Genomic DNA, 13,695 nt, shown 5'->3' on the forward strand with positions numbered 1-13,695 from the left:
CAGCAATATTAGTAGAACACATCAGTGAAAGTTTGAATTTTAAAAATTTTTGTGTTGGAACCGCTGGATGAGGAGACTACTAAGGCTCGTGATGTCATATGAGTACAACAGTATAAAGAAAATGTAAAGAAAATTCAAAATATTTTCACTTTGTTTGCATAATAAAAGAGCACTTGACTTGCCTCTTTCTAAAGGCAATGGGAATAATATTACCCATAACATATGTCAGTAACGAGTCAAGGGAATGTGTACTTTTTTTCAAAAGATGAAATTTTGTGAAATTCTCTTTATATTTTCCTTATATTGTTGTACGCATGTGACATCATACACTGCAGTAGTCTTCTCATCCAGCGGTGACTGCACAAAAACTTCAAAAATTCATAACTTTTGAACGGATTGTCCAATTTTCCTCAAACTTTCAATGATGTGTTCTACTAATATTGCTACATTCTCTCAATCCTTATGTTAATGAGGGTGAACTTGTCCTTTAAAGGGATCGTCTAGTTTTGGGTGAGACCTAATTTCAAGTTTCTAACATTTTTGGTGAGATAATGAGAAACCTCTTGAAATATGAAAGAGCATGTAATTCTATGAGAAATTCAACTTTTATTTGATGAAAATTGGTTTTGAAATGGCTGAGATGTCCAAAAAAGGGCGATTCTAATAAAGTGTGGGACCCACACTTTATTACCATCGCTTTGTTTTACTTTGTTTTTTGGATGTTTCAGTCATTCCAAACCCGATTTTCATCAAACAGACTTTGAATTCCTCTTAAAATGGTCTATATCATAAGTGTTTTCTTGGTATCTCGCAGAAAGTTAAAAGCCCAATTCTCATCTCCACCAATACTGTACCATCCCTTTAAGGTGTATCTGTTTGTCAGTTTGCTTTGCTATTTGTACTCAAAGCTTACTCACCAGTGTTGTGAGACGGACTGCCCCAAAAGACTGGATTGTACTGAAGTATCCTGAGTTGAGGGAGAGGAAGGATGGAAGAAACAGTATGAAGTCTGAAACTATTTCAAATGTATTGACATGCAGGAAAGAGTCAATAACCTTCACAGCTCCTCCCCATGAATCTCCCACCACTTCAATGTAAGACTACTGCTATACAGGGGCCATGGAAACTGGGGGGCTGGGCTGGGCTGAGGGGCGGGGAAGATGGTCGTAGTCACATGCATCAGTAAGATCTTTCTATGTTGATTGAACAAGATTGAACAAGTGACTTTCTTCTCTTTTAGAACAAGAAAGGGACAAGAAAGCACTGAATTTTCTGGTGGTATATCAACTGACAGATTAATATTACTGCACTCATTTGTAACATTCCAAACATAACCACATTATAAAGCAACCAAAAATACTGATACACACTTTCTTACATGACACCTGAGAATATCATACAGTACCAGAACATTACACTACTAATGTAAAACTACCTTCAAATAAAAAAAGAAGAGAAAACAGAGTTTAAAAAAAAAGACAAAAGCTCAGGCACAGGCATGGTTAATGGTCCATGATTACTCCGATTAAAGGCTGGGTTTACTCTCTGTGTGCAATGGAGTAAACTCCCCTATGCGTCACAGTTTTTTGAGATCACAATGCATGAAGACTTTTGGAAAATATTTTGTTTTTCATAGCCATGACGTATTTATGCTAGAATTGCAGTACAGTAGAGCTGAAGAGAAAGTTGGATGCACTGTTGTAATGTAAATATTATGACAAAAAGCTATGGCTATGATAATTTCAATGTGGGGTTGCATATATTGCAGTATATCAACTGGTCTGTGCACGGTTGTACGTTTGGGCAAAATATGCGAGGGTGGCACGCTGTCAACTGAGTTGGGTGTGTGAACATGGCATGCAAAGAGTTATATCTGTGGGGTATTCAGAGGGCAGCAAACAGCACAGAGCCAATTATGTGACACGTATGTACATGTGCCAAGCCTCATTTTCCACCCCCACCTCAAACAGACAAGACTACACTGAAAAATGATCCCTTCACACAACAGGATCCAGTACTCGCACACCCCTTATATTAAACCCGTTGAGGACGAGCTGATTTAGCTATAATACACATTTCCTATTGACCGATTCGGGTTCGTTGAGGGCAGCAGACATTTTATGGCACTGGGCCCAGCCATGAGCTCAAATTGCGGTGTCTCAGCCGACCCCCCCTGCTCTCCCCCACCCCCAGGGCAACATGTTTATCGCGCACTTGTAACAAAGGTTCACGCACTAAGCAAGCATTCGCGCACTCAGTACGAGACGCCCATTGGCTAAAGCAACCATGCATCAGTTTTTCATTCTGCGCGCGTGCTAATGTAGGGAGAGGGGTGGGGAGTGGGAAGGGGGGGTCGGCTGAGACACCGCGTAATGGCGCTGCCCATGCCAAAAATACATATAGCGCGTCACAGAATCGGTCAATAGATACCTGCCCGAGTATACTCAGGGCTAGTCTTCAAAGGGTTAATTGAAGTCTGTCCTACACATCCGAGGACTTATCGGCCATCTTTGGGCCCCGCTTTATGATGGCAGACTGTGGCGCATGTTAGTACCGGAACAAGCATCCGACTTTGCAGATTTCTTTTTCGGCTTGTCTGTTTTGTCTGTCGGAGAGGAACGTTCTTCGCAAACGTTGATGGTTTCCGCTGCGCCGGGCTTAGCTGCATGATGCAGCTGTTGTGCCTCTATCACGATTTAGCCACCGCGTGACTTTCGTGGAATGAGACAGAAAGAGCTGTGCTTGCTGCCTTGCTAAGCACCGCAAAGATCGTAGCACGATCTAGGAAGATTGTGGAAATCTAAATTCCACTAACTGCTGGTTTCCAGGACTGTATGACAGCGAAAACGCGATAAAAGATGGATAATTCATCTGCGATAGGGAATATACTTCCAAATACATGTGCGTAGAAAAGCGATATGACTGCGCGTGCGCAAAGCGGGTCTCTCAATGTAGTCTCTTTCAGAGACTCCAGAAGTAAAATTGCAAATTTACCTCTGTTGTTGCATGCCATGTGCTTGATTCCATCTGAGGACACCATTGAGTCGGCTCCAACCTTGTACACGAAGAGCCGGGCCTACAACACATGGAAAGGAAATGGACAGTCGTATCAGCTCTGAGGTAAGGCCCTTTTTTACTGTAAAAGCTGTTATTTTTGCATACAGCTATTTTTGCGAATGAGGTCACAGACATTTTTGCAAGATATATTTCACCATTTAACACTGAGGCCATCATAAGTGCACAAAGATACTTAAGTGCATGCCCTGGCGAGTGGCTACATTTTTGTAGTGACAGCATGCTTTGTTAATTGTGACTAGACAAAGTTTTATGGATACAATTAGGAGCAAAATATTCTGCTAGGATGCCAGAAATTCTCTGTCAATCATTGTCATTATCCTTTGGCTTATAAAACTCCATATGCAGATAACTCTACAAATGTGTGACTCTTTCAATACACACAAAGAAAAAAAAAACCTAGGTTTTATAGAGACTGTCTTGACATATACATAAAGAGTATTGTTTCAGTGTTGATAATGTTAGAATTTGTGTCAGCTAATTTCAATTTCAAAAATGTCATATGAATGTCAGAAATTTATGAAAAGAATGTGTGACATATTTTGATAATGTTTTCGTTCTTTCATTATTGTTTTTGTTGCTGGTTCTGTTTGTACGTAGCATGATTTACCAGGCTAAAAAAAAAAATAAATATTTCAAGCTCACCACAAATGGATTAGAATTGTACTTCCTGAAGATGGCTTCCTCTTTCGAAGTCCCTCCGTCCGTAAAGATCATAATGATTCGGATGCAGTCTGCTCCTTGGTTGTTCGCCTCGGCACCCTGTCTTTCTATTGCGCTGAACTGAAATTGAGATGTGGATGAGATGACAGTTGTGAGTCAACATGTCTGTTTTCCTTCTTTTTTTTTTCTTCCCATCAGGGAGACCTGGGCATAAGCATCCACATCGTATCAGGACAATTATCCTCCACAGGCAATTATCCCCCGGCTAAATACTGGTTAGTGGTAAGGTTAGAGTAAAGATTAGGGTTAGGGTTAGGGTTAGGATTAGGTTCAGGATTAGGATTAGGATTAGGGCCAGGGGAAGGGTCCGGTAAATTGCCCAGGGGGTAATTGCCCTAGGCCCACCTTCATTACTCCTGGCAATTTTTTTTTTTTTTTTTTTTTTTTTTTTTGCCATGCATTTGCAAGACAATGTGGCAGAACACAGTTAAAAAGTGTGGCTGAAAATGATGACTAATGGACCAAGCATGAATATGATATGCCTTATTTTTTCTTTTCAGACAATATTAGCATGAAATATTTAGTGGCCAATGTAGAATTTATATAAAATCCTGTAATTATAGTTGAATAATGTCTGGAGGCAGACATAGGAACATGGGGACAGTTTGCACTTCACAGTTCTTTTCTCAATGTTCAACCCATTTATAGGAGATACGACAAATTGGCATAACACTAAATTCTGCAGACAAAGTTATGAGGCAGCATGATCTAATTTAATGCCATGCAAATTACATTCTCCAAATGTCACTTGCATGTATACCTGATAACATATTTGGGTTAAAAAGGCTGATTTGGCGCTATTTTTTTTTTATTTGCAGGCAGAATAAATCTTTGCCTATTTAAACCTGCTGTTTGAGAGCAAACTAGATTATCTGCCTATTTAAACCTGCTGTTTGAGAGCAAACCAGATTATCAAAGTAACAGAAGTATCTTTGATAGTTTTGAAAGACCTATTTCTCTTCTATTTTTTTTTTTTTTTGCATCTGAGGTTAATAGTTTTCTCCATTTTTCATCAAATGAAAATATGTGTCTTGTTGAAAATATCTAATAATTTTAAAATCAGTCAACAAGAGAATCAGACAAAAATAATATTAACTGAAATAATCTACAGCAGAAGCTAAAGTTTTAAACATTCTTTTTGTTGGTAATACAATAAAGAGTGCATCAGTGTGCTTCAACAGGCATTTAGTTCAGTGAGCTGAAATTTTCTATCACATATCTGGAGAGTTACATTGTATAAATATCCAATATTGATGAGGTATTATCGTTAATAAAATGTCATTTTCTCTTTTTAACCTACATCATGTACAATTTAATAGATCCCATAATTTTACCTAGCAATGTTCCATTCAGGTTTGTGATGCAAGGTGACATGCATTATCAAACTTGCTTCACTGACAGAGAAAGACATATGAGCCACAGTCACACTGTCAAACTATATGAAACTTCTTATAGTTTCCTTCCCAATAACTCTGAGCAGTGAGAACATCCCATGATGCAGAACTACCTGCAGTGTAGTTTTGGTCTCTAATATGCGTGCTCCACATGGGGGGGGGGGGGGGGGGGGGGAAACCAAAAAAAAAAAAAAAAACCACTCCCTCTCCTTGAATATCAAATGCGTGCAAAATAATGCGCAATGTGATAAACAACATGAAATGCATCTAATCACATAACCTTCTCAAAGTCTCAGCCATCCGCAGTCAGACTACACAAAGCTACACATAGTTTTAGGAGCAGTGAGAAAACCTGCAAGTGCTTCCCAAATGCATGCAAGAAGTGTCAATGGAAGTTTCGCTGGTAACTTTTCAAGAAGATTGCGGTCACACTGCCAAAACCACACAGCAAAATATCGAGTACAGTACAAGCTTCGCATACAGATATTTTCGCAAATGAGGAAGTCAGGGACATTTTCGTGAGATGTTGCTTTGGCAATTTTTACCCGAGGCTGTCATAAGTGCACTATTACTGCCTATCACTTGAAGATACATGTATTTTTGCATGATGTTATTATAGATTTGTGGTTTAACAGTGATTGTTGAAATTTGCGAAATTTAAACTTTCACGAAAATAACAGCTTTTAGAGTAGTAGTTTCCCATAGTGTGACTGCAGCTTAAGGGAAAAAAAATAGATGAAAAATAGTGATAATGCATGTACAGAATCTGTAGAATTGTCAAAATAAGTACTGTAGCCTGCTGCATGTCACATACTTGAACAGTATTTGCATACTCACGTTGTTGAATGCTGTAAAGGCATACTCCAGGGATTTCCCAAAATCAGCAATTCCCTTAGCTACCAGCTCCGTCTGTACTGCATCCTTCAACACCTAAAGCAGCAAACATGCACACAGTGTTAGCAAGTTTACATGTACAATAAATTGATGGCAAAATTTGAAGTACTGATCTAATGGAATAAATTCATATCCAATGTAAAAACAAGAAACAACAAAAAAATCATATTCATCTGTAGCAGGAGACAGTTCTGAATAATTTGTGGGTTTTTTTAGTGTTTGCACAAGCTACTTTTAATATCAGAACATTAGGTTGATAATTTGGGCTTTGTTTTTTTGTTTTGTTTTGTTTTGTTTTTTTTTTTTTTTGGGGGGGGGGGTTGGGCTGTTTTACCCTTCCCAGCATGCCCCCCCCCCCCCCCCCTTCTTCTTTTGGTGGCCAAGGTCACTAATGACATGTTGTCCTAAAAAAAAACATGGGTTTCTTTAAACCTTTTAAAAGGTGTTTTCTTTGAACACAGCTTAGCAGCACCACTTCTGATGCTGGGGAAGATGTTTAAATTCTACTTACATTCCTTTGGCTAATTAAATTCAGTGCCATGCTCCCAGTGCCCCCCCCCCCCCCAAAAAAAAAAAAAAAAAAAAAAAAAATCAGGGGGTCATCTTATGCACCTACTGCGATTGATTCTTCAAGAAGTTTAATTACAATGCATTATCTGAACACCTGTTCTGAAGGACAAAGATGAAAACACAAACTAATAATCATTGAACCCAACAGTTGGTCTCCTCAAAGGCAGAACATCACCACAGAATGGATTAAAGGTGGTTTATAATATTCTGTTTCTGACACATGTTTAAGTTATTTTTCATCCTTTTTTTATTTTTCTTTTCTACTGTTTTGTATTCATGTTTGTTTCATTATGGTTATTTTGTACATTTTGTATAACAATTCAAAACTTCAAATGTATAACTGAATTGCTGAATGTGATATATGCTTCTAATGATATAGGACTCTGATACCCTGAATGGGGTTGTTGAGTATAATAAACTTTCAAACTTTCAACTTGACAGACAAGAACAGGCTCAAATTTCATAAAAAGTTAAGATGGTACATGTAGCAACTCCTGCAGGAATGGCAATCGTCATGGTAACCATAAGAATATCCAGCTTCCTGATTGGCTGTTGCTATGGTAGGTTGCCATTCCAGCAAGAGTTGCCATCCTAACATCTTTTCTGAAATGGGGCCCAGATCTTTCTCACCTTCTTGTTTCTCAGGTTGGCCTGGACAAACGTGTCGAAGCAGCTGACATCTGTTACAGAGTCGTTGAACTGGCAACAAAGGGGGATGCGACATTAAAGTAAGAAAGAGTTCAGCACACTTTGATACATGTAATATGCAAAATTCCTAGAATACTGCCTAATACTAAGGACACTGCACATGCATCTACTAGGCTCATTTTTTTTTTTTTCCTGGATCCATAAATTCCCTACATTTTGAAGCAATCAGCGGCAGAGACCAATACTTCTACACACCACGTACAGTAGCTGTGACTATGAATCAGTTAATTGATATCATGAATCAGTTACACATGAACTGGTCTCTATCTTTCACCTCATGAGAAATCTTGAACCATTGCACTTGTGATCACTCACTATTTTGTATTCTCTTTCATTCCTTTCATCATGAAGTTGTGAAGATTTAGTTCATTTGATTTGTCCTCTCTTAATGGGAACACTACAAATCATGATGTCACAGTTAGTAGAATGACATAGAGAAAAACTGATACTAATGGAATTTCACAAAAGTTAATTTTCATAAGACATAGAAAGTGCATTAGTCCTAGCTCCATCAGGAGGCATGGGGCATAACATCTACCTTAACCTATCAGAACAACATGTCAAGGGAATATTTACTTTCATGCATTAAATGAATGTATTTAATGAATATAGAGTACAATTTGTGTCATTTACTTTCATGTATCAAATGAATGTATTAAATAAATATAGAGTACAATTGGTTTCAGTGTGTAGTAATTGGCCCGTATAAAAGACAACAACCATACTTACAGCTGCAACCCGAACAAAGTCATCATTGCCAAGAGTGTCGAGTGCCTTGGACACGGAGACCTTCATGATGGCAAGGGTCATACCAAAAGTGCTGCCACTCCTGTTGAAAAACAAGAAGTAGATAGAGATGTTCTATTCTGCTACATGTAGGTGTGCATGGTGAGATGTTATGATTCAATTAGTTTGCACTGCACCAAGTAGATTCTTTCTTGGAAGAGTATGGTCCTGAAAAAAAAAAAAAAAACAGAACTCGCAGATGCGATGTCTCAAACTGGCCCAACATTTCCGATACTCCAAGCATCCAAGAGAGAATATACATGTAGGTGGTGCACCGCAAACTAACAAAGCTGACATCTGTAGCAATGAGTTTTAGTGTTTGGTTTTTTTTGTGTTTTTTTTTTGCAGCACTGTTTGTTGGACATCACCATTCTTGCTTACAAATTACTATACCATGCCTCATCTTCTCATAGATAGAAGTGACCTTGTTAAAACGTACAAAGCAAGATCAGAAAAAAAAAAAAAATGAGCTGCAATTGAACGGCGGACTTTTGCCCACTGAACAATGATACCGAAATTGTGCAGAGAGTGATCAATGTAAGAACCTACAAGCTTAAAGTACCAAGCATGGGAGCTGTGGACTCTCCATACACATTTTTGTCAAGTCAGTGATCCACATCTTTTGACGCAGTGGTGCTTAATCATCTATCAATTCATCTTAAACTATGGAATGTTACAAACTCTGAAAGAGTTAAAGGACAAGTCCACATTCATAAACATAAGGATTGAGAAAATGCAGCAATGTTAGTAGAACACATCATTGAAAGTTTGAGGAAAATCGGACAATCCGTTCAAAAGTTATGAATTTTTGAAGTTTTCGTGCAGTCACCGCTGGATGAGAAGACTACTGCAGTGTACGATGTGACATGCGTACAACAATATAAGGAAAATATAAAGAGAATTTCACAAAATTTCATCTTTTGAAAAAAGTACACATTCCCTTGACTCGTTACCGACATATGTCATGGGTAATATTATTCCCCCTACCTTTAGAAAGAGGCAAGTCAAATGCTCCTTTATTATGCAAAAAAAAATGAAAATATGTTGAATTTTCTTTACATTTTCTTTAAACTGTTGTACTCATATGACATCACAAGCTGTAGTAGTCTCCTCGTCCAGCAGTTCCGACACAAAAATTTAAAAAAATTCATAACTTTTGCATCGATTGTCCAATTTTCCTCAAACTTTCACTGATGTGTTCTACTAATATTGCTGCATTTTCTCAATCCTTATGTTTATGAAGGTGAACTTGTCCTTTAAGAAAGTTTGCCTTCTATTTTTCTCAAGATTTTTTCTTCCACTCCTTCCTCTTTTTATCTCTATTCCTTGTTTTCATCCTACCATTCTTTCTCCCTCCCTTACATACCTTTTCTTCTTTGGAACATTTTGCAAACTTCCCTTCCATTCCTCATTAATAATGATAGAGCAATATTTGAGGACGGATCTTGAAGATAACCATGATATTGCAAAGAAGAACAGCTACAAGGCAGAATCAAGCATATTTACATGATGCATTTGAACAGGTAATTACGAATCGAAGTACCAAGATATGACATCCCATAGATCACGAACAATAAGGAGGGTGTCCTCTACTCACGTGTCAACGAGAATCATGACATCTTTTGGAGAACTTGTTGCTTGAATGTACCTTTTTATAACACAGAAACATAGTAATATGATTAAGACTTTTAGACATGTGCATTAAATGCTTTGTGTGTGCTATCATTAATTCTGCCTCTAGAGATCTAGCCATTCTACACGAAACTTGCCACACTTCCGCAAAATCCAATCCACATTAATCCAATGGTATCAGTTTTGAGTCAGCTCACATTGCACAATGATTAGTTGTTGATTTCCTACTGCCTATTAAAGCTTAGCAAGAATTAACTTCATGCAGATGTTTTATTTGGGAAAAGGTGTGTACGTATCCCTGGGACATAAAGTACAGTATAAAATGTTATGAAAACTTGTGACAAGTAACACTGTGCAGGAAATTTGCAACTTCAATCATCTTTTATTTTTTTTATTTATTTTAAATTTTTAAGTAAGACATCCACCTATCAAAGGATAGTGGCTTGGGATGGAGCACTTAGTTCTCATTTTCTAAGCCTTGTCAAAACATTAATTTGGCTAATTCTTCTACACCTGGTTTTATTCTGAGACATACGGTGAAGAAGATTGAAACTATGACCCATCCTCTTTTCATACCTTCATTGACCTCGTTAGGAAAACTGGAGATGTTCCCTCCAAACACTGAACGGAAATCACGTTGCCTAAAACTAAGTTTGTTTTTTTTTTAAAGTTGAAAAGTTACAAGTTACTCCAACTACTACGTATACATAAGAGAAGATAATGTCACCAAGTACATGAATACTCTGTTACGAAGACTTTGCTCTATAAGTGCATGGAGAGAGTTTTAACCATGTGTAAATGATTTGTGTGCACAGTTATATACATGGAAAAATTAGTTGACAGAGCTATTTAGGTATACATATACAACAATGATATACAGTGTGGGAAACATAGCACTCACATGGGTTAGTAAAAAGATATGACTGCTGTTAAGTACCATGTTATCATTGTACTGGCTAATAGTTTGGTTTCTGTCATATTCTACCATCTGTTACTACCAGCTGTTAATACACCTCCAGACATAGAAACATAAAGCCAAAGAAACTACCATACTCACTGGCTGTTTGATTCTACGTTCTTTGAAACAAAGCTTCAAAATAATGATCATTTCCATTTCAGAGTTTTTGTTTTTTCAATGACTACAGGAAACAGATTCACTCTCTGAAATCATACCTACCTGTATTACAAATTTGCAATGTATTATGAATTGATCAAACAAGTTGCAAATTGACAGCATACACTTATTTTCAGGGTTATTATAAAACTCTGGTTTCTCTTCAAAACAATTTATTTGATATTATTCTTCCAATATCATGGCTTTCCTCCTTATATATTTTGTTTGTTGTTGTTTTCCTCTTCCGCCAGAGAAGAAAGTAGGGACTAGATGTTTGCTGCGCTTAAGAGTTAGTAGCCTCACTTACCAGCCCCTACGCCGCACATCATACTGGTCTTTGTCTTGGTCACCAGCAGATATCCACTCCTTCGCTGAAAGAGGGAATGGGGGAAGGAGTCTAACCATGTTAGTTAAGGGACAGATGAACCAGTGCATGACAATGTAATGATCTGGCAGTGGGGTTAGTAATGACTTGCAGGATTATGGATCATATCACCTGGGCTCTGTTGCTTAACTCTTGTCATTTTCCCCAATGGCAACCTACTTTCATACAAAGCTAATGACACATTTTGGAAATGCAGGAAAGGGAACGGGCTAGAGAAATGGAAATGAAGGGAAGAGAAAAGGCTACAGAAATAGAAAGAGAGCAAAGAGCTAGAGAAATCGAAATGAAGGAAAGAGAAATGGAAATGGATATGCAGAAACTTGAAATGGAGCACCAAATGAAATTGTGTGAGATGGAATTGGCTCGGAAGAGAAAAATTTGATAATGTGAATTATGTGATCAGTACACCAGACAGATGCAAAGATCAGAGGGTGTGTCATGTCAACATGGTGAAAGTTGGTGTGACATAGGTAGTGGATAGCATATTAGAATTTAAGGGTGAAAAGTTGTCACCGCATATCACTTATGCGTTTAGCATATCTATTACTGATGTATGCAATTTGAGTTGGATATGATTGTATAAGCTCAGAGAATCCAAGCAATATCATTGTAAATGGTATCCATGAAAAGAAATCATGGAATTGATTCATAGATAGTTAGTCACAATGGCATGTGATAGTATGTGATTATTGCTGCTTAACTTGGGTTTTACACTACATACACTGTAAGTAACAAGGAGAAATTGTGAAGGTAAAAGAAACCCTTGCTACAGCAACGCTTTCTTTTTCCCATGGGGGATGGTGTCATGAATGTACTAGTACCTTCTAAGTTCTAGTATTTCTGCATGTATGATGTACTGTCTGCATGGTTGTTTTAAATGTGTGTATGTATACAGGTTGACCAGATAAGTGGAGAACTTTCTATTTGGTATAGCTACAGTACATGCATACATGTGACAGGAAATACAACATGGCTCACCCAATCTAGAATGATCTAGGAAGTGCCTACATATTTGGCTGAGTGATGCACTGTACTTGTAGCCTAACATGATTGGTAGTTATTTTTAGGGATGATGTAATACAATCCATACACTGTCCTTGTAGCCCAATGTGATTGGTAATTTTGCACATAGTTAGACAGTGAGTCAGCTAGGATTTCTGGAATGGTCTTGAACTCACAAGTAGGTAGAAGTATGTAGCCTCAGGTTGGAGCAAATTACAGAACATTCAAGAAGGGGTGAATGGGTCTATATAAGCCACAGAAATTCTGAAGTAGGCATAGTACCCAACACCTCTGCTCTGAGAGTTACGTCACTTCTGGCTCTGATTTCGGACGGGGTAACAGGAACGTACATAGGGCTCAATGGGTGAAGTATTTGCAAGCGACTGCAGACAGCAAAATCAAGTACAAATCTCAGAACGCATCATTATATTTGGCTCTTATACATGGGCCAAAAACCAAATTGCATTAGATTCAATGAACTAGAGTCATTTGCAACAGGACCCCAATGGTGATTTGACACATATGCAAGGTAAAGGAAAGTGTGAGGTATTAATATGGAATAGCATTGATATAACATTGGTGAAACATATACACTCCAATAGAGATGGTTGTATCCTCCTGCAAGCTTTAATGCTTTATTTTTTTGTGTCTGCAAAAATTTATTTTCCTCCAGATTGCAGTTTATCAAGGAGGAATTCTATGTCTTTTTCATAAAAAATTGTCAGTATTAAGGCCCCAATGGCAACCTCATTGTCTCTTCAAACCATAAACTGAGGAGCAAGGAGTTAATCTGGCAAAAACTTTAATGAGCTTAAATACAATCACAAACAATTGCAAGAATATCCATTAATCTTCATCATAAAATCAGTATATCTTGTGTTACATCAAATATATACATGTATGCAATGCATGTAACCATAAATGGGGCATGTGCATATTTCTTCAAATGAAAGGCATGTACTCAGAAAAAAAAAAGTAAGTGTCTATCTGTCCCTATGGTTTGAAAAGTTATTGTCAAATTTCCAAAACTGCATTCAACATGCACTGAAAGTTGTCATACTTCTCTGTCATGCATACCAGAAAGGGTCATTTACATCGTGTCATGTCTTGCAGTTTAAGGAAACCCAGTATCAAAAACATGATGCGAACAGATGCCAAATGAATCAACATTCATTACAAGTGTAAAGTGGAAAAAAAAATATCATATCCACTGAAAAAGTGGAGAGGTAAATGTTAGGTGTTTTTCATTGTTGTTGTTTAGTTTTTTTAATAATCAAAGAATGTTAGGCACACACATTAGTGGGGGAATAAATACAATGTCAAAGTGTTAGTTTCACATCTAAGCCTGATGAAATATTTAGAGCTGTCCTCTTCACACACTTGATTATATGAAGGAAGATTGAAGAGCAGAG

General features: G+C 37.6%; 1 protein-coding gene across 1 annotated transcript in view; it reads right to left on the minus strand.

The window, feature by feature from the left end:
• Positions 1-13,695, minus strand: part of LOC140240926 (voltage-dependent calcium channel subunit alpha-2/delta-1-like) — a 111,801-nt gene that overhangs the window by 63,119 nt on the left and 34,987 nt on the right. The window contains exons 7-14 of the mRNA XM_072320701.1: positions 11,204-11,267; positions 9,748-9,798; positions 8,094-8,193; positions 7,287-7,355; positions 6,030-6,122; positions 3,721-3,858; positions 2,995-3,076; positions 918-967 (exon numbers count right to left, since the gene is read on the minus strand). Coding sequence (XP_072176802.1) covers positions 918-967; positions 2,995-3,076; positions 3,721-3,858; positions 6,030-6,122; positions 7,287-7,355; positions 8,094-8,193; positions 9,748-9,798; positions 11,204-11,267 — 647 coding nt within the window. The remainder of the gene's footprint in view (positions 1-917; positions 968-2,994; positions 3,077-3,720; positions 3,859-6,029; positions 6,123-7,286; positions 7,356-8,093; positions 8,194-9,747; positions 9,799-11,203; positions 11,268-13,695) is intronic.

This window comes from Diadema setosum, chromosome 2, assembly GCF_964275005.1.
Source record: "Diadema setosum chromosome 2, eeDiaSeto1, whole genome shotgun sequence".
Lineage (NCBI taxonomy): Eukaryota > Metazoa > Echinodermata > Echinoidea > Diadematoida > Diadematidae > Diadema > Diadema setosum.